Below are 21,766 nucleotides of genomic sequence, written 5' to 3'. Positions count from 1 at the left end.
GGTTTCCCATGTAGACTCTTCTACCGGACGGTAACACCAAGTGATCAACAGTTCCAGGTTGGGGTGGTCAGCTTCATAGACCCAGCGGTAAGTTATGACGGAGCTTGGTTGCAAGTCAATTTCCCAGTCTTTGGTGATGGGTATTGGTGCAGTTGGAACCGAGGAAAAAGAACCATGGGCAGGTTTAAGCATTGAAACGTGGAAGACTGAATGGATTTTAGCTTCGGGTGGTAATTCCAACTCATAGGCAACTGGACCAACTATTCGTTTAATACGATATGGTCCAAAAAATCTTGGGGAGAGCTTCTCGTACCGACGTTTGGCCAGACTTTTTTGACGATAAGGTTGAATCTTCAAGAAGGCATAATCGCCAACCTGAAACGTGAGTTCCCGACGCTTCAAATTTGCTTGGTTTCGCATTCGATCTTGGGCCTTTTGGAGGTTTTGTCGTAGCAGCTTCAGCATATCATCTCGATCGATTAACTGCTGTTCCAGTTCTGCATTTTTAGTTTCCCCTAGAACATAAGGAAACAATGAAGGTGGTTCCCTCCCATAGACAACAGAAAATGGGGTTGTACCGGTAGATGTGTGATATCCGGTGTTATATGAATATTCGGCCCATGGTAAGTAAGTACTCCATTTGGTTGGTTGTTCACTAGCAAAGCAACGTAGGTAAGCTTCTAAGCAACGATTTAGAACTTCGGTTTGGCCGTCCGTTTGAGGGTGGTAACTTGTGCTCAGTTTTAACTTAGTCTGGCTCAATCAAAACAGTTCTTGCCAAAAGTTGCTAAGGAAGACCACATCTCGGTCTGAAACGATGGAACGGGGAAAACCATGCAACCTGATTATTTCCTTACAGAATAACGCAGCTACTCCTTTGGCCGTGAAAGGATGAGATAAACAAAGGAAATGACCATATTTGCTTAGACGATCCACCACAGCTAGAATAGTATCGAAACGACTTGATGGGGGTAAACCGACAATAAAGTCCATGGAAATATCCTCCCAAATTCGATTGGGGATGGGTAAGGGCTGAAGCAAACCGACTGGAGACAGAGTTTGGTATTTCTGTTGTTGACATATCACACATTGTTGGACAAACAGCCTAACATCTTGTTTCATCCTGGGCCAATAATAACGAGAAGAAAGACATTTATAAGTTTTTAAAAAACCCCCATGGCCACCACTTGGGGTGTCATGCACTTCTTGTAACAGCTTATGTCTGAGGGAAGACACCTCTGGTATTACCAAACGCCCTTGATAAAACAGAAATTGGTCCACAAAAGAGAAATCAGTGGGTGACAAAGGATCCTCCAGTAACTTCTTGATCAGATCCCTTGTAAATGGGTCGGCTTTCAGCCCTGCTTTGATATCAGCCACCTCAACACAGTAAGGAACAATGATTGTCAATAACTCTCCAAGATGGGGTCGACGAGACATAGCATCCGCCCCCTTGTTCTCTTTTCCAGCCTTGTGAACAATGGAAAAATCGTAAGGCATGAGCTTAAGTAGCAATCTTTGTTGCTCGGTAGTGGTAATACGCTGCTCTAGTAAAAACTTAAGGGTGTAGTGATCAGTGCGGATGAGAAAATGCCGACCCAACAAGTAGTGGCTCCATTTTTGTACCGCCAGGACTAATGCCATCAGCTCCCTATCGTAAGCCGATTTAAATCGGTTAGATGGGGAAAACCCTTTGCTGAAATAGGCCACAGGGTGGTCCTCTTGAGATAATATTGCTCCTACTCCATCTGATGATGCATCACATTCGATAACAAAGGGTTTTGAGAAGTTTGGTAACCTCAAAACAGGTGTAGTCAGCAGCGCCTGTTTCAGGTCATTAAAGGCCTTAAGGGCTGCCTCCGACCAAAGAAACCCGTCCTTCTTGGTCAATGCAGTAAGCGGTCGAGCTATAAGTCCATAATTTCGGACAAAGCGCCGATAATAGCCTGTTAACCCGAGGAAACCTCTCACCTCTTTTACTGATGAGGGAATGGGCCATGACTTAACAGCTGAAATCTTTTCTTCCTCCACACTAACTCCTTCCGAGCTGATTACATGTCCCAGAAACACCACTTGTTCTTGCCCAAAACAACACTTCGAAAATTTTGCAAAGAATCGGTTGTCATGCAGTAATTTTAGGGCCTGTTCTAGGTGGAACTTGTGCTGCTCCATACTTGAGCTGTAAATTAAAATATCATCAAAGAACACAAGTATAAAACGTCGTAAATAAGGACGAAATAAATCGTTCATAACAGCCTGAAATGTGGAGGGAGCGTTAGTTAAGCCAAAAGGCATAACCTTAAACTCGTAATGACCTGAATGGGTACGAAAAGCTGTCTTTTCAATATCCGGGGTCGTCACTCTGATTTGATAATAGCCCGAACGCAAATCGAGTTTTGAAAATACCTTAGCACCATACAATTCATCAAGTAACTCGTCAATGTTAGGTATAGGGTATTTATCGGCTATAGTTATCTTGTTAAGGGCCCGGTAATCGACGCACAATCGCCACGTATTGTCCTTCTCCTTCACTAGTAAAACTGGGCTTGAGAAAGGACTGGTGCTTGGTTGTATAAAGCCAGCTGCCATTAATTGCTCTACTTGTTTCTCTATCTCAGTTTTTTGAGAGTAGGGGTAACGGTAAGGGCGAATATTAGGTGGAGTTGAATTTGGCAGGAGAGGGATTGAATGATCTTGTGATCTAGCCAGGGGTAGGTCTTGAGGCTCTTCAAAAACAGCAGTGTATTGTGTGACAATAGGCTGTAGTGGGGCTGGTATGCAAGGTAAAATTTCTGGATCAATGGCTAGGTGTTGAAAGCTAGATGATTTTTGGGGCCCATATGCGACACCTTGTAATTTGTATCGCTTCCCATCTATTGAAAAAATCATGAACAACTCTTTCCAATTAGCTTGAATTGTATTTAATGTGGCTAACCATTGAATACCCAAAACCAGATCCGCTCCACCAAGGGAGAAAGGATGGAAGTCTTGAGTGATCTTGAGATCATTAACCTGCACAGCAAGATCTTTGCAAATATGGCCACATCAGATTACATCCCCATTACCGATTTGGACACCAAAAGGTTCTACCGGTTGAGAAGCCAGCTTAAGTTCACTCACCAATACTTCGGAAATAAAATTGTGTGTAGAACCACCATCAACTAAAATTAAAACTTCAGTAGAATGAAGCATACCTTGGACCTTCATCGTAGTAGGGTGTGGCTTGCCCAAGATAGCATGTAGACTGATTTCAGCAGTCTCTTCCTGGTCAGAATCAGGGCTGGTTGGAATAGTTATAGGTGATTCATCAACATCATCTGCTTCCAGAGCCTTGAAGGTACCGATTTTGCAACGATGACCCGGCCCGTATTTATCGCCACATCTGAAGCATTCACCTTTTAAGAATCGGGTTTGTTTCTCTGTCTCAGAGATTCGGTAAGTATTTTTTGGTTGGGTTGAGGTTTGGGCTGAAGTGAAGGTCATTGGCTTGGAATCCGGCTGTGAGGATTTCGAGGATGGGGTCCAAGAGGTGCTTTTTCCCGGGCGGTGAGGGTTGAGTTTAGATTCAAACTCCAAGGCCAGGCTCATAGCATTATATACTGTACGGGGCTTGTGAATTCTTACATCGGCTTTTAATTCATCTTTAAGACCATTTAAGAATACCCCCAAAAGACAATGATCGGGCCAATTTGAAACCCGAGAGGATTTCTTAGCAAACTCCTGCCGATATTCTTGGACCGACCCAGTTTGTTTGATGTTACAAAGGAACTCATCTGGGTTTTGGAACTCTGCGGACCAAAATTTGTGGTAAACGCTTGAACCAATTCTTCCCAGAAAGTGACAGGTTGGTCGTTAGAGAGCCAAGAAAAGAGGTCCAGGGCATCACCTTCTAAGTTCATTGAAGCCACTTCAACTTTCTCCTCATCAGGTATTTGATAATACCTGAAATATTTGTCATCCTTCAACAGCCATCCGCGAGGGTCTCCTCCGCTAAAGATCGGGAAATCGATTTTGTTGTAGGGCCTATATGGCTGTCGACCCCTCCAAGAGTTTTCCCCTTCATCATTCTTGCTGCCTCGAGGTCGTTCTCCTGCCTTCAGGGCTGCTATATCTTCCTTCATCGTTTCAAATGACTCCAACTTCGCGGCTAGGGCAGCCAATTGAGCTGCAATGGGGTCGAGTGGGTTTCCTTCGCCTGAGCTATTCCTGGTTTGCACCATTTCTAATTCCCGACAATGGAACCAAATGATAAGAATGGGTTGTAAAAGCAGAAACAGGCTTGATTTTATTAGAAACAAAAGTGATAGTGGCCCGATTCGAGAGGGGCAAAGTCTCCGATTACAAAGGTAAAATGAACATAAACAACTTGAATAAAAAAGTGATGGACAAGCCTGGATTTATAATATCCAATTTCTAAATTAAGGTAGTGATCTGCTCCCTAATTTCCTGTGATTGATTTGACCGAGTATAATCAGCCAATTTACCATCAATTGTCTTGACTGAGTGGATTCAACCAATTCCCAAAAATAACATCCAGCAGCTGTCCCATATTGCCAGCTGTAACCCGATTCCTTTTTCTTGAATACACTTTCAGTGGGCCTTTATCAGTGGTTCGTGTGGATTAAATTTTGGCAACCGCGGACCACCTATTTACATGGTGGTTCGTGTGGATAAAATCATGGCAACCGCAGACCACCTATTTACATTTTTCTAGATTTTGACAATTTAAAAAATAAATTAAAATAAATAAGGGGATAGTGATTTGGGTCATGATCACACTCTTAGAATAGTGGTTTTAGATGGTGGATTAGAGGTAGATGACATGGTGGTCTTGAAGATCATGACCACAACCTTCAGTGTTATCAAAGTCTGCTATGGTCTTTGCTTGTCTAAAGGGTTGTCGGAAATTGACTAAGTTTTAGTGGAGTATGCATGGGATGATCTCGGTTTGTGACCAACATTACAAGTTTTGACAAAAAACCTACTTGAATACCTTGTTTCTTGTCAGTCAAATACTCCATACACTTGTAAAGAAAATTGCCTCCATTTCTTTTTTTTTTTTAATTATAGATTTCATTTGCTTTATTCAACATAAACCAATACAATACACCAGGTTGCAATGGTAATTCACACCAAGATATTACCTTCCATCTAGCCACATCACAGTTAACCAGAAGGTGGTTAGGGTCTTCAATGAAATTACCGCACATAGACCACGATATTGACACCAGTGGGATTCCTCTATTTGAAAACGAGACCAAGGTGGGGATTATACCCAAACATACAAACAACATGAATGCTAAATGTTATTTGCACCATATCCCGCTCTTTAAAATATTAAACATCATATATTAAACTTTATAAAATAAAAACAAAATAATCTATCTCTTATATTAAAGCAAAATAATGTTGACTTTTTGACCTGTGGCAATGCTCTTTGGCCAGAGAATTGATTTTTGAGCGCCATTTATCTCAATTCTCATTCAATTCTCTTTCAATTCATATATGCGCCTCCTTCCTCGTACGCCACTTCCTTCCACAATACGATTCACAAACCCTAATTCATCAATCGTCGCTCTTTTCCTCCCTAGGTTTCTTCCTCTGCCAGTTTGTTCTTCATTAATCGCCGCTCTTTTCCTCCCAGCAGTCCCTCCATAACAACAATCGTTACTCGAATTCGTCTCGATTTGTTCTCCTATTCTGATGTTTGGCATCCAGGTAACAATCATTGTATCATTTATTTTGAATATGCGATCTTAATTCCATGTTCTGTTTGGAACCCTAATTTCATGTTGTTATTGTACGATTATCTCAATCCCTTAGAACCCTAACTTACATCTCATCAGTCTATGTTAGATGACACGTATTTTAACATGTATGTTGTAGATTTGATAGCTTTGTTCTGTTTTCATCCCTTCATTGGCAATGCGTTTCAGGTAACGGATTTTGCGTTTTCTCTGGGTGTTGTCGATCTCCGCTTCCTGATTTATACAGGTATGGTTGGTCTCTTTCATGCATTATCCCTTTATTAGGTGGTAGTTTTTTTACTTTTATGATTTCAATCCCTTGATCTCTATTACAGAACAACCCGATTTCAGGGTTTTAGGGTTTAGTTTATAGCTTTTTTAAGTGTTTCAATATGGTGATATATGATGTTGTGCTTTCCGGATTGTAGTGTTTTAGGGTTTTAGTTTTTAAAATGATTAATTGATATGTTTAAACTCCAACATGTTTAAGAATAAATTTCATTGTCGTTATTACAGGCAAACTGATTTTGTATTATGTTGACAAGATCATTTTATGTTATAGGAGAGAGAAAGAGATGTGTTAAGAATCTCTGAGCCACCACAGCTAACATCGAAATTGTCGGCGAACTCTATCTCATCCAGTAAGTGAGGATAAACGATGGCCGCAATGGTGGCTGCATTACGGTTCCTACGATGATGATGATGTTTATTGGTTGAATGTTTGAAGCTTATTTGAGCGTGGTAATCATCGGAAGAATCGGCCCCACTGCCTCGGTGTCATATCCGCCGTATCTCCTTTCTTTGCCGCCTTTTGGTAATAATATTCTTTCGCCAATTTGTTGAATTAGGTCATTTATTTTTTCATATGACGGGTATGCAGTTTGTTTTGTGATTAAAGTAGATTGGTAATACTGTTCAGTTAGTGTTTTTTTTGTGTTTCATTCCAAATATTTTCTTATTTTGCTTCAGGCTACACGAATGTTGCAAATCTTTATTTTGAGATAGCCTATAGCAGGTAATAAATGCAATGCTTTCCATAGCCAGTGCATTAGTTTTTCTTTCTTAAATTTCATATAGTTTTGGGTTTTGTTTCTCTACTCTTATATTGTTAATTTTTTCCCTTCGTGTAACAGTCTCTTTGGCAGGTAATTAACCATGTTTTTATACAGGCTTATCTTAGTGGAATTATTGTATACCTTTCTACTCATGGTTTCAAGCAAGCAATGTTGCAACTACTGTTATCGGTAAGTTCACTTTTTATGTCTATAAACGTATGTATCAATTATTTTAGTGGTTGGGTAGCTTGGTTATTTCAATTATTTTAGAGGCGGTTTCGTTTGAAGCTGATCGTCTTTTTACGGGTCGAGATAGGCTTTGTTGGACAACCCTGAAGAACTTCTAATAATTATTGTGTTATTTTCTTGACTTACACAAATTGGTGTCTATTTTGACAATCATATATTTACGTAATATAGATATGGTTATATGGTTTTTAATATAAAACCATTACTTGCATAAACGTCCTGATTTGTGTTTACCAGGTCAAACAAATAAAATCAACTAATTAGTCGAACGTGTATCCAAATACATAAACCCCCTCAGATAAATTTATTTGGTTGAAAATAGATTATTCTTAGTAATAGTATATTCTTAATAAGTATATTTCAACACATTTGTTATTCATAAGATAAAAAATGTAGCCAATAAAGTTTTGCAAGTTATCATCAATAAAATTTATCCGTTATCTAATTTATTCATCCTTATTTATAGATAATTAATTTTATTGAAATGTAATAATGAAATACTGATTTGTGTTTGCTTGGAGTGAAGAGGAACCACTAATATAGACAAATTCTTGAAGCAGGTGATATTTTGGATTGTTGATTCGCATGGTCAAGTCTTTGATATTGAGAATATTGTTCGCTATGGATTGCGAGTTGAAGGAAGAGATAGTGTACGGACCATGAGAGTTGAATATCATTAAATTAAGTATGTTCATCTATATTTTCTATCAGTCAAAGGTGGTAAAATCGACAGACCATACATATAGGGTATCATTAAAGTTGGTAAATATATGGTACGTGCCAAAACGGGTTGAGTTAGGTTGGCCTAAAACACTTTTTGCCCAAAACTTTACTATCTTTTAATAATATTAGGCCGCAGTTTCATTTTCCCGTTTTGACCCATTAGTGATAAAATATGATCTTGAATCGATCCGTACATTAAACACCTCATATGGGCACTTTTGTATCAAATCGATAACAACCGCCCATTTTTAGTCATTTTTGTAAGTCCACTAATCATCATTTTGATATGTTAGATATGTTGGGTTGCACCATGGCTCATGCTACTTGGAATATCTAAACTTTTTAGGCATCGTCAAGGCAACGTTATTTTGATGTCATGGTTTGTACGGCTCAACTATATGTTTCAACGTTATGCTTTAACACCAAGTTGGCTTTGTTTTACTATGATGTATAATACTCATATAAAAACGCTGACATTGTTTACTATGATGTAATAATACTCATATAAAATCACACAATCCGCATTTGACGTTACACTCTTTGGTTTTAACGAGTCTAAAATTTAGTTTGAGAAAAGTAGTATCTATATATTATACTTACATACTTATTAACATTTTGTTTTTGTGCAGTTCGCTGTTGTTGGGGTGCATTCTGCCAAGTCTGATAATTATTGGGCTGGTTGTCAGGCCTTTCGTGGCCCAGTAATAGTCCGATAATTAATTGTTGTTGGGTTTCCTTGGAGTTGGTGTCTGTGGATTTGACACCGGGTATGGAAAAAACGAGAATTGACCATAACTGGGTCGGGTTTGGGTATTGACTTGAGGCGCCCCTTTGAGCGTGCGTCACTTAAGGAATTTTTTATATGCCGATAGATTGTCAAGATTTTAGGATTGTTAGCATTCTTATAAAGGGCTTTTTAGTTTTACCGCTCTTTGTTAGAGGGAAAGAAAGTGAAGTAATAAAAAGTTATCTTTTTTCCTTTATTATCTCTATAGAAGCTACCGAGTTGAAAAAATTGTCATTGGGATCTCAATCCCAGACTTAGCCTGATAAGAAGGTGAGAATTAACTTTATGTTATAATATGTGCTAATTTTCCTGTTAATTGGTAATTATTTGTTTTACTGTATTACTAATCATGCGGTTAATGTACCTTTGCAGCCTTCTGTTGAGTCAGGGGACAATGGGAATAGTGCAAGTCAACCTGTTAATCGGTCTCTTACCGCTTTGATCCCGGATGTTATGGATCCAGCAGTTGCTTATTTTCCCCATGGTTATGCTTCTTCTACATATTACTACGAAGGTAATTTTATGGAAATTTAAATTATTGAAAGCTAAAACATGTTATTGTATAATGCTATTAAAAATTGGGCAACAAAAGTTTTAGAATTTGATCAAGAAACGTCGGTTTTTGAGCAAAAGAAAGAAGAAGCTTGCAGTTTGTCACATGATCAACAAATAGAAATTGCAGCTGTTCATCCCAAAGAAGAACCTTCTCTGGGACTCGAATGCTCTAAAAGTAACGGATTTTCTGCTGAACTTTTAAACATTGGATCTATAGCTTTCGGAAAACTTTGGTGCAATAAGCAGGCGATATTCCCAAAAGGTGTTGTGGTTTCTTAATCTGCTTTTAGTTTTTTTTTAAATTAGGTAGATGTGGTAACATTCATGGGTTGGATAACGTACTTTATGGGTCAGGTTGACCTGAATCTTTTTTTGCTGAATATAATTGTAATAATTACTGTATTTTAAAATGATTGGAACTATCAACTAAAATGATTTTAAGGTGTTATAAAACATTAGGACCTGTTTAAACTATTTTTCTTTCTTTTTTTCCATAGTTTGTGACTCTTGTGAACGTTTGCAGGATACTGAAGCCGAGTAAAATATTACAGCTATCTGAACCCTTCGGTGATGAGTAGCTACATAGTAGAATTCATGATGTCGGGCTTACTGGACATCTATTTAAGGTATGGGCTCGATGTCATTTATGTCTCTTCCTTTTGCGTCTTTTAATCGATTCAAAAATTAACAAATTAACCATTAAGTATATTTTCTAGTAATTATCAAATTCATTTTATGATTTACCACTCATTAATATCTCTATTGTTTTAAACTAAAATTTCAGGTTTTCTTGGAAGAATTTCCCGATGAGAGCTTTGTGGACGTGTCAGCAGAAAAATGTTGGAAACTTGTGCTGCACGTGCTTAATCAAGAAATCGCAAAGCTGGCTAGGGATGAGCAATTGGTATAAAATACCGTCCCGATCCCGATCCCGAACTTTTTCGGTACCGGAAACGGTATCCACTTTTTGGCATTTTCGGTATCGGTACGGTACAGTATCGGTAAAATACCGAATTTTACCCTCGAAATACCGATACCGTACCGTACCGACATATTTCGGTATCAGTATCGGTACCAAGTTTACACAAAATTCGGGATCGGTAGTTTTCGGGATCGAGACGGTATTGGGACGTTATCGGTATTTGCTCATCTCTAAAGCTGGCTAATCGGGCCTTAAAGCCTCTTTATAGCATCAATGGACTTGAAATGTTTGGGTTATCTTCTCCCCCCATTATGAAGGTATATGGTTTTTTGAAACACTTATATGTCCACATTTTGGAAGCTTTAAATGAATAATTAGTTTTGAAAATGATAACAAAAATTGTGTTATTTCACTAATATTGTTGTTCAATAACGTTGTTTGTTTCAGGCGATTAAGGCTCTCGATCCATAGCACAGATGTTTGGAGTACTGGAGCAGCAAAGGTAAAGATCCTATAAATTGAAGTTATAGGATCTTTACCTTTTCTGTTTAGAAAAATTTCTAGCATACATCTTTGGTTCTTTTTTTTACATTTATTAAACAAAAAAAATAAAGGTTTTTTTTTTAAAAATTACATATGGGATTCTGAGAAAAGTGTACATATCAGTTTTGATTGATTATTTGTTTTAACCCAAGCCCATTACAATAATTTCCTATGTATGTATATGTATGTAAAAGATACAAGGCATATCTACATTGTGTATGTAATTATGTATGTATGTATGCATTGAATCGGATGTTATAGTTCCATTTATGTGACCTAAGACGGATCAATAGACAATCTGACCCCCATTTAGGCCCATTGGGCCAATGTATAAAAATTAAATCTTTTGCCCCTTTTTTTATTTTTCGAGCAAGTACCAGAACTACAACAAAGAATCTCAATTATTTGGTGTACTCTCTATCATTTTCCTTAATATTTCAACGTACATATAATTAAAATATTTACGTCAACAATGTTAAAGTAGTTATTTTCTTATTAGCCACCCGTGTAACACACGGGTACTTAGACTAGTATTACTAATAAAACCAAATAAGAATTTAGAGTCAATACATAATGTACATGAAGAAACACCAATCTAATCTGATTAGATTAGATGGATGTTCAATTGGGTATGGGTTAATCCGATCTTCATAAGCTCTAAACCTTGAGTAATCTGCTATACAAACAAGATCGCAAGACTTGTTACAAGAAGGAATGGTTAGGGGTTCTTCTCGTAACCACCGTCCGGCTTGAGAACAAGTATTTTCTCTAGAGAGAGAAATAAGTGTAAGTATGAATGAGAGTCGAGAGAATGTAGAGTGATTTCACCTTGATGGAGTGTGGTATTTATAGCCGGAATGATGGAAGAGGATTGGTCGAGACGTCGCTATCAGGAATATCCATTTGGTCCCTTCTCCGATGACAGTTAGCGTTCGCAGAGGTGGAAGGACGTCCAACGAGCTTTGGTTGACCACGCGTCGCTTTCAGGATGTCCTTATTGTCTCTTCTGTGTCAATCGTAGTGGAGATTCTGAAAGATGTGAATTCGTGGCGTGTGATTGGCCAAAGTTGCTTTCACCTACACCTCTTGTCTCCTCTGCGATAATTACTAGTGGGAGATCACCTGGTACAGCGATCTGCGGACAACCATTGGCTACACGTCGCCTTCAACTTCTTTCTCTCATACTTGCGGGCATGCGGATGGAGTACTGGACGTATTTTGTGTTTTGTATCTTCGTACATGATGTTTGCAGGTGGGGACCCGTGAGTTTGAAGGGACTTGTTTCTTCATCATTTTGCTGCGGATTGTTTTCTTTCAGATGGCCGTTTGAATTTTTTAAAAGATTCCCTGAGGATAAAGGGTTGGTAAGAATTAATGGGACACCTGACTAACAAAACAACCATACGAGCAAACAGAGTGAAAGTCTTCCAATATATCCTAAGGCTCTTAATTGAAAATAAAACGCTAAAAAGGGTAAAATGGAAACAGAGAATAAATAAATCTTTAAATTTTATAATTTTTTAACTTCAATGAGTTGTTACTATAAGACCATCCGTAATGGTTAATACTCTCTAAGGGGCATTTTCTATCACATCAGTATCATAACTTCACTTTAAAAGATGTGTAATGTTAAGGCCTCTTAATACTCTTTCAGTTATTACTTTCTAATTTTTTTTTCTTCTCATTTGGCGTTATACTAGAAATCCACTCCCTCTTCATGCCCCCTATGACACCTAGAGAGCGGTATTGAGGGAGTTATTAACCTCATTCACGTCCCTATAAGGCTATGGGGTATACTTTCACGCCCCTTAACTACACGTAAACGTCACATCACCTATTTGACCCTCTTTCACTTCACCTCACAACAAGGAAATGGTTTAACCCTCATTAACGCCCCTTAAATTAATTAAAATACATATATATAGCATGTTGTGTGAAGAAACACTGACCTTAACAGCACCAATGACTTCGATGATTAGTGACTTGAACGAGTGGCTGCAAAACAGAAACACCGTTAGGACTCGTTACAGGAATGGGGTTATTCCTGTAACCACCCTCCGGCGTGAGAATAAGTATTGGTTCTTGAGAGAAGTATTGGAGAGGAAGATATATGGGAATTAGATGATCATACCTTATGCATTCGTCTCTATTTATAGGTTTTCCATTAGGGTTTCCCTTATTCCAGGATACGTTCCGATAAACTGGAGATTTACACGATCTTCCCAAAAAGTGGGAGATTTAGTTGTGTACCTTCCATGTAGATATGGAAGGTTCTAGAATAAATGTTTGTATTCACATTAATATAAAAGGTTGTAACCGGGTCGGGTGACCGATGCGGGTCACACCTCGTCATGTCCCCCCAGTCCGAGCTCATGGAGGGAGTCCATTAGGTCGGACTAAGAGAAAAAGAAAAAGTGAACTCATGATGATTTTTACAACGACCTTTGGAAAATACGGCGAAAATACAGGATGTGACAGTTGGGTCACCATGTTAGTGACAGCTGTCTTTTCCCTTGGTGGACACGTGTGTCGGTTCGCACACATTTTTGAATTTGAAAAGTTTCCGTAGCTTATAAAGAACGATGCCTTACGTAGGAGTTCAAAAATCCTTCCCCAAATCACTCCATCGTCACTCTCTCTACTCCATGGCTTCGAAAACGAACGAATCGTCTTCCACCACTGCCACCCCTACGGACATACTATTTTGCAAATGGGGCGTAACATCCTTCAACAATCTTGTTCATGATTACGGTATTAGGGCCGAGTGGAATCCTGTTTTGCCGTCGAAAACCGACACTGCCTTCCCCCTGAAGGTGGGTAAAATCACTTTATTCAGTGATTTTTTCAAATTTTGCAATTTCCGGCTACCCATCACCAAATTTTTGAAATTGGTGCTTGATTTTTACCGTATCCACATTTCTCAAGTACATCCCCTTGGCTTGGTAAAACTTCGACAATTCGAGTATGCCTGCATAGCGCTGGGCCATATCCCAGAACTAGTTGTTTTTAGGGCTTTCTTTGTGCTTGTGTGGAAATCCCCTTTCTTTACTTTTGATCGGAGGGATACAGACGCATCATGCCTAAGGGAGATTCCCACTAGCTCTAGGGACAAGGATTGGAAGAAAAAGTTCTTCTATCTGGACGCCGTTGCCATTCCTGGGGAGATGCACTGGCAAGAGAAAGGACCGAAAGATAAAGTGAAGGATGATGCTCCTTCTGAGGATTTGTACGCATCGAACGCGCTATATGTGAAGTTATGTGGCCGCCCCTTTGAGTGCACCATCATTCCAGAAGGTGCACTGGTGATGGCCGGCATGAGTCTGTTATGGCCGGATATAAAGCGTTATCCCTCATTTCAACGGGACGATGGAGGTATGCTGACATCATCGTGCCTTGTTAACCTTTACAGTTTGTTTTTTGTGTATTTATTATTATTATTATTTTTTTTAAAATCACTTACTTCGCGCAGGGGAGTGGGGTATGTTTGACTTTATTGACCCACCACGGCACCTCGCGTTGAAGTCTGCCGACCGTATGTTGGACGAAGGGGAGCCTGATGTGCTGAAAGTGCATCTGGAGCAATTTCTTCTACCCGCTGTACCAGCGGACCCCTTGGCGTACATTGCTCCCCTGTCGGGTATGACGAACTGTCGTGGCGTCGTCGGAGAAAAAACCTGCCCGAATAAAACTGTCCGGGAAAAAACACACAGCAACTCACGGGAGTGTGCCCACAATGGAGGAAACGTCCAGTATGGGGCGTGATGTTCCCTTGGTCTCCGACCTGACCAGTCCCGGTCGTGTCTCGAAGAAAAGAAAAACCTTCGTCGCGCCTACTCTGAGCGCGTTTAAAGCGGTGCAGGCTGCGTGTGCTTTTTCACCAGGTATCTATTGCTAACTACCCTTATAGCGTATTGGCGCTCATGTTACTAACGTCCTTCTATGCTTATGGTGTAGGTACCTCCGTGGGAGTGTCATCCGGAGTTGTGACATCCACTATTGTGCCGACCGTAGCGGCGTCATGCCCTGGTATTAATGTTAGCATGTCTACGGGCCCGCAATCCTTAGCCTCCGTTGCTCCCGCTGTGAGCTGTGTCATGCCTCTCCCTAGTCCTACAGTATCGGTAGCTGTATCTGTTGATCCGCTATCGTCGCTTCGATCAGGCGGTCCTGACACACCCTTACTTGACTCGCCCAAGGGCATTTTTGTTGGTGTTGACACGAATGCTGCTGCCACGTCGACCGCGCATGAGGCGACTAGCGTGGGTGGTGGTGACAATCGAGGGTCAAGCAGCGGTATTGCTGACGACGGTGCTCGTTTGATTGACGACCTATTTATACCCACCGTTTGCTGGGATCCTCATGCTCAGGATAAACGTTACAACCTCAATGGAAAATTGCTGAATCCTCCCGGCTGATCTTTCCTCCTGTGGTTCAACATTGGATCGAGAGGGCGTATCCACCTGCCGAAGCGGCGTACGTTGAGGGGTTAAATAATGAAGATTTGATGAATTCTTCCATATCAGATTCTGTGACCTTACCACGAAGGTTGGTAGAGATTCGACGTCGGTGGATGCGTGATAACACCCAACTTCATGAGGCTCGGGCGACTATTCAAGAACTGAGGGACGACAAGGATCGCCTCGAAAGTCAACTGCAAACTGCGGGTTTAAAGGAGGCCCGATTTTTGTCGGAGAAAAACAAAGCCGAAGAAGATTTGCGAAGGGTGACCAAACATCTTGCTGAGGAACGGATCTTATGGGCCCGCGATATGGCGGAAAAAGATCGGGTTTTGGCTCAGGCGAAAAATGTGCAAGAGGAGTTGGAACGTAAGGCTGTAGCGGAGGCTCATAAGGTGAGACACGAGTTGTCAGCCCAATTGGAAAAATTTCGTGTTGACACCGATTTTGTGTCCCAGGTTCAGGAGCGATACCAGGATTTGACAGCTGAAGTAGAAGCTTGCCATACCAAAATCCGACTGATGCAAGGAGAGCTGGAGGAGCGTGAAGAAAAACTCAAGGAGATGCAGGATCATTGTGTCACACCCCGATTTCCACGTGTCTCACCGGTGGGCCCGGTGGGGGATTACCGTGACGATGTTGGCAACAATATAGTCAAACCACACAATTATATAATGCACAGCGGAAGCATAAGATAAATATAAATTTCAACCTCTGATTGAAATATCAAAATGTATTACAGGGGTTGGATATATCCACAGCGGATCGTAAATAAAAGTAAAGTATTGTTCCATTAGATACTGCAATCAAGCTTGCGAGGCTTATCCCGACGCTAGGGAGCTAATACCAGCCAATTACGTTTAGGTACCTGCACTTAATCTTTTTGGGGAAAATACGTCAGTTTACACTGGTAAATACATTCAACTGACACATTTGAAAATGTTTATTAAAATTGATTTGAATGCACAAGGCACAAACTCTTTTATAACTTGGGAAAATTCATAATGATCTTGTGAACGTTTTACATGTTCTTTTATGCGTTCAGTAGCCCGGGTCGTGCCGGGTTAAAGATTTATAGACACACCACGTTTGCGTAAAACCGTAGTACAGAAACCAACGGCTACGTCTTTTAGTTTTAATGTCGACACTTTATACCGGGTGTACGCCTACACCGGGATGTCGATGGTCGTGGCCATTTCGTAAAATGATGCCGAGGATATCCGGGACAACGGTCATTAAACCCCCCAAAGGCTTATAAGCAACAAAACTGTTTAAATGAGCCAATCATATTTAATCAATTAACCACCTAAGCGATGGAAGTATATAATGCTCAATCAAGCGGTATTAATATACCGTAACCCAAGCCCATATAGGGGAAATAAGTCAAAAGTATTTACCTTTGCAAGTATTAATCCTTAATTTAGATCAAGTCACCAATAGCTTTTACTGGGGCTCCTAATCTGGAACGAAGGTTTTAATTAACCTCTTAGAATCCTAACGGTCCTTATAGTAGCCGTAGCTTAAACCGGTTGATTCCGATATATAGATATGGTTAATTCGCACGAAAAGGCGAAAACCGAGAATGGAGTATGATTTGGACCCAACAAGTTCAGAGACTTGTTTTATTTGGGTTTATTGTTCATACTCTGGATTTTGGGGTTCAAATAATATAATTTGACCCATATCGGCTATTGCACGAAAACTAGTTCCATGAGCCGTACCGTGTGCGCAAATAGGCGAAACGGTTAACCATAAGAGTCGTACGCTTATTTCCTAAGTCAATATGCCTTAAAAGTATTCTGGTATCAGTAGGATACCTTCCGTAATGCCCGTAACGAGTTTAAGTTTATATTATGCCCCGTAGGGGCTTTTCGGTCATTTTAAAGACTTTAAAAGGGATTTTCGAGTTCTACAGGAAATCTGAGTTTCCCGAACAGCTTACAAAGCTTAAAATACTTTATTTATTATTTAAAACTAGTAGCAACTGGAATCGGGTCAAAAGACCTTGTAGAACTCCCGTTTTGGCCAAAAAGGGCATATTCGGTATTTACCGAACCGTAGCCATAACCGCAGGTTATGAGCAAGGTAAAAATTATTAAAAATCTTTAAAATTCCCAAAATATTCTTTTACCACAGTGGGTAAAAGTTTTGGTGACGAAAACTTGGGTTAGATGGGCGTTATGCTAATTGCGCCGTTAATTACAAAACTTTCTTAAAAGTGCGCCTTTTAGCATAACTCTCATTCTAGACCTCGGATTGACGTGAAACTTTAAGGACATGCTTATAATTTAACAAGCAAGGTTTTGGTCCGTTCACGTGTCCGAAATACTCGTTTAAAATTTTAAAAGGTCGTTACGGTCAACTTTTAGGCGAATGACGGAAATACGTAAAAGACTCGGATAACTCATGAACCGACCACAGAGGCGTATACCAACATGTGACCTGGTCCTAAGAGAGTCCTAAGGTATCTTTATACCTCACTAAAACGGGTCAGAACTGAAGTCAAAGCAAAAGTCAAACTTTTGCGACTTTCGGCTCCGAACCGGTTCTATATAGTAAATGATCGATTCAAACGAGCGCAAACATGTTTATATACTTATTATCATGTTTTATGATTGTCAAAACAGGTTCCATAACATATACATTACAGATTATGCTTAGATCGCTAAAATAGCTTTCTGTTGACTTTTTAACCGCACGTTTGACTCGATAATTGACATAGTTAGAGTGGTGATCAGGAGGAACCATTTTAGAGGTTTAATACCCACATAAATACCAACTCATAACCATTTTTGATTCGTCATAAGACTGAACCATTTGCAAGATATTGCAATGACAACCGTTAGTTACGACGGTTGCGTTTATAGGCTATAACTATGGAAATGTGAAACCACAAAGGTTGAATTACTTACAGAAGCTTAAGAGAAGACTTAAGAACACAGGGGAAAGCTTTAGAGCTCTTGGAATGATCAGAGAAGTGAGTTTTGATGTTGTGAATGTTATGAGCACAATGGTGCTATTTATAGCCAAGAACAAGGCCCTAAATCATTACACAACATGCTACTACTAATCATGATGATGGGTAGATGTCCCCTGAGTGATATGGGTCAATTGTAGGGTGCCCATGCCTCTTTGATTAAGGTTTGATCGTTCACATGGTCCAAAAGCCAAGTAGTTACCATATTTCTGCATCTGGGCACTTTACGCGGCCCGCATGGGACTTTCCATGCTTTTTAACGCGGGTCGCCTAAAGTTCAAATAACAGACGCGAATTAGAGGAGGCTCGCGGCCCGCCTCAACTTATGTTGAAACTTCACGCGGGTCGCCTAAGGTTATATTTTCTGAATTTTTCAAATCTTTTATAATGATTACAGAATCGGGCCATTAATAACGAAATCTTTCGTAATGATTCGCCTGACCTTTCGGATTTGAAGGGGTAACTTTGCGGTTTGGCCCTCGGTTATTTACCGATAGGGGCCTCGTGTTAATTACCCGCATTATTAAGTCCCCGGTTTATTTATTAATTATATTGGAAAGCCTTAACTTTCACTGTTTACGCTTTTAACCCTTCTTTTACGAATTCGATCGTAACTTTCTCGTTTCATATCGAAACCTCGCGAAATTCATATATATTATTTTAGTGAGGGTATAATACCGTTACAAAGTCTTGGGAACGTTAAAGGGTCACTCAGAGGTATTATTAAACATGTTGACACAGTTAACCCCTGTAGTTTGTAATCTCTCACTTTCTTCCGCGTTTTAGTTTTGTACGATCTATAATTTATTTGTTTGAAGGTTTAAGCATTATTTAGGGATACTATACAGTATATTCACCCTTGTTGACATTTATAACCCTCGAATTTACATATTTTCAAGGTTTGTCAAAATTAGTCCTTTATTTATTATAGATGCCACGTGTAAACAATTGACACGTGTTAACACATCATTGGACACAAAATTTCGAGGTGTTACACATTGTGACTCCCTTGTCACTCAAAACAACAAACTTGCTGCATCGTCGTCTTCGAAGTTAAAAGAGGTGGAGAACGCGCTGGCACAATCCAATGCAGAAATCGATGATTTGACCAGCCAGCTAGCGGCTATGCGGGGAGACAGGAATTGGTTGATAACTAATGGGCTTGTGGGGGCGTTCGAGTATCTGCGTGAATCGTCCCATTTTACTAGCCTGATTGACCGTCTCTCCGCAGCTGCCTACCAATCGGGGCATCATGACGGTGTTCATAAAGGCTACATGGATTGCCAGCAAGTGGAGCGAGTGCCGCTGGATTTTCAAGCTATCAAAGATAAGTTGCAGGCTGATATGGCGAGTGCCCTTGAAGCGGCGTATACCGAGCCTCTACCGTGCTATGGCGACCTAATGGATAAAGTCAATGAGGATGGAATAGAATCGCTGCGTCTGATGCTGGACCCCGCGGATGAATCCGAAGAAGAATGACTACTCCGTTATTCGTTTTGTTGCTTGTTGTGTACTCTTGTTGCCTTGTTAATGACACTGTTTGAATTGGGTTTAGTGCCCATTTTCTGTTTTGATTTGACAGCTAAATTAATGCAGATGTCATGATTTCTGACACCGCCGGCTTGTAAAATATGGCTCTGTGACTTGTGATGATTACTTTTAATTAATACATCTGATGTCACCACTGTCAAAACTTTTTAACTACTGCTATAAATTCACCCCTCGTTTCCATTTTTGGTTATGTTTGTGTAATGGAAAGAAAACGGTACAGGCAAAGACTTTCCGAAATCTTCCGGGTGCTTGATGCTGCTGATGGCCTGCTGATGCTGCAACATCCGGTAACAAAATCGATGCTTAGGGGGAGAAGACCCATCCCAAATGCTGCTCCGGTTCGTGCCAACCGAGCATGTCAGAGCCTTGTTATTTTGGATCCTCAACCGGTGGATCCCGGAGTGCAGCTATCGGCTGATGTGCTGACTGGTTTAATTCCGGTGGACCCTGAACGGCGATATCGTCTGACCTACCAGCGCCAGTCCGGTGGTCGGACGAGGAGGCAGCAGATGGATGGCTCTGGCATGGTACCCCCAATGGTTGGTGGCTCAACTGATCATTTGGCCGTCAACCTTGTGGTGGTGGTGGATGATGAGGTGGGAGTGCGTACCCCTGCAGTGGTGATGGCACCCAGCCTTCCTCAGTAGGTGTTTGTGAACATGTTTTGTATTTTGGTTCCCTTATGTTTGGTTTTTAGAAACAGGGACAAGTACTTGGTTTTTAATTTTTTTTTTTTTTTGAGATAGGTCATGTATATGTGATGATGCCTATCTATTTTTGAGGCGGTTTATGTATCTATTACCAAGATACCCGCCGTAAGCGCTTGTTGTGGTTAACCCTATGACTTATAATGAAAGATATTTCGTGTTTAGGGGTTTTGTTTTTGTTTTTACCGGTTAATGCATTCATCGTGCGGTGGTAACTTTTGTAGTAAATGAACTTAAATCTTTATTAAACTTGCATGAAGCAAAAAAGAAAAACAGAAAAAAGTCCCATCACGGGTTACAAGTGTGAGTTGGAGGAGATAATTAACTCTTGCTGTTAGGAGCAAGGCATTACAGGTAGCATTTCTTCAACTGGGCGATGTTCCAACTGCGCGGGACCGGCGTGCCATCTAGTCGGGACAGGCGATAGGCCCCTTTACCCAGGTCTTCATGGATGACATAGGGGCCTTCCCAGTTTGGGCCCAGTTTTCCCGCTGGTTCCATTCGGCTTGCTTCGTTATCGCGCATGACGTAATCGCCTACCTTGAAACTTAGTTTAGCCACCCGTTTGTTGTAATATTTTTCCAGCGCTTTTTTGTATCGTGCCTCGCTGATGGCGGCCGCCTCGCGCCTCTCTTCCAACAAATCTAGGCCCTCTCTCAGCGATTGATCATTGTTGTTGTTTACCTTGAGACGGCGTAATGACGGCAACCCTGCTTCAGCAGGTATCATCGCCTCCATTCCGTAGGTAAGGCTGAATGGGGTTTCGTTGTTGCTAGTCTTGGGCATTGTTCGATGTGCCCAAAGGACATGTGGTAACTCTTCCACCCACGAGCTTCCCTCGTGTCCTAACCGCTTTTTAATACCCTCTAGCAAGCTCCTGTTCGTCCGCTCCACCTGCCCGTTACCCTGTGGGTGTGCTACCGACGTGAAGATCTGCTGGATGTGGAGGTCGGCGCACCATTCCTGGAAAATTCTATCCGTGAACTGCGTCCCATTGTCACTTACCAGGTAGAGCGGTAAGCCGAACCTGCATACAATGTGTTCCCAGAGAAACTTTTTGGCGTTTTCCGCCGTTATCTTAGCCAAAGGTTTTGCTTCCACCCATTTGGTGAAGTAATCAACCGCCACGATTAAATATCTTAACTTCCCGGGAGCTGGCGGGAAAGGTCCCACGATATCTACGGCCCATTTCTAAAAAGGCCATGCTGATGTCACCGGTACCAGGCTATTTTTGGGCCGAATTGTTTGAGGAGCAAACTTCTGACAGCTAAGGCATCTTCGAATTCTCTTACAGCGTCTTCGTGCATCCCGGGCCAGTAATACCCTCCGCTACGAATTTTGGCCACCACTGCTCGAGGTCCGGCGTGTATGCCGCATATACCCTCATGTATTTCGCTGATGAGGTATTTCGCTTCTACTGGGGAAACACATCGCAGCAGCGGACCTAAGTAAGATTTTCGATACAGGACGCCATCGTTGACTTCATATGGCAG

At 40.9% G+C, this 21,766-nt stretch overlaps 1 protein-coding gene and 2 long non-coding RNA genes across 4 annotated transcripts; all 3 read left to right on the top strand.

Annotated features, from left to right (window-relative positions):
• The first annotated feature begins 5,422 nt into the window (after positions 1–5,422).
• Positions 5,423–7,758, top strand: LOC110863893. 2 transcript variants are annotated; one of them, XR_004860410.1, is made up of 6 exons: positions 5,423–5,718; positions 5,937–5,994; positions 6,310–6,561; positions 6,717–6,762; positions 6,917–6,991; positions 7,612–7,758. It is a non-coding gene; the product is annotated as an uncharacterized LOC110863893 (long non-coding RNA). The 2 variants fall into 2 exon arrangements; XR_004860412.1 differs by having other exon boundaries at positions 5,544–5,718; positions 6,293–6,561.
• Positions 7,759–9,132: 1,374 nt separating this feature from the next.
• LOC118479753 lies at positions 9,133–10,601 on the top strand. Its single transcript, XR_004860409.1, has 4 exons — positions 9,133–9,378; positions 9,640–9,742; positions 9,901–10,355; positions 10,486–10,601. It is a non-coding gene; the product is annotated as an uncharacterized LOC118479753 (long non-coding RNA).
• A 4,550-nt stretch (positions 10,602–15,151) lies between these two features.
• On the top strand, positions 15,152–19,494 carry LOC118479534. The gene is made up of 2 exons (XM_035974093.1): positions 15,152–15,614; positions 19,004–19,494. The coding sequence occupies exons 1-2, from the start codon at positions 15,152–15,154 to the stop codon at positions 19,492–19,494; spliced, it is 954 nt and encodes a 317-aa protein (XP_035829986.1).
• The last annotated feature ends 2,272 nt before the right edge of the window (positions 19,495–21,766 follow it).

The sequence above is a fragment of the Helianthus annuus genome, chromosome 6 (genome assembly GCF_002127325.2).
Source record: "Helianthus annuus cultivar XRQ/B chromosome 6, HanXRQr2.0-SUNRISE, whole genome shotgun sequence".
NCBI classification, from domain to species: Eukaryota; Viridiplantae; Streptophyta; class Magnoliopsida; order Asterales; family Asteraceae; genus Helianthus; species Helianthus annuus.
Note: the sequence above shows the minus strand (reverse complement) of the source record. Positions and strands in the feature narration are given on the sequence as shown.

What these genes read in the sequence shown, in the direction of transcription:
- LOC118479534 (XM_035974093.1), top strand. Translation starts at nt 15,152, where the DNA reads ATGCGTGATAACACCCAACTTCATGAGGCTCGGGCGACTATTCAAGAA. An exon ending in CAAGGAGATGCAGGATCATT is followed by an intron (nt 15,615 to 19,003) that starts GTGTCACACCCC and finishes CAAAATTTCGAG; the next exon opens with GTGTTACACATTGTGACTCC.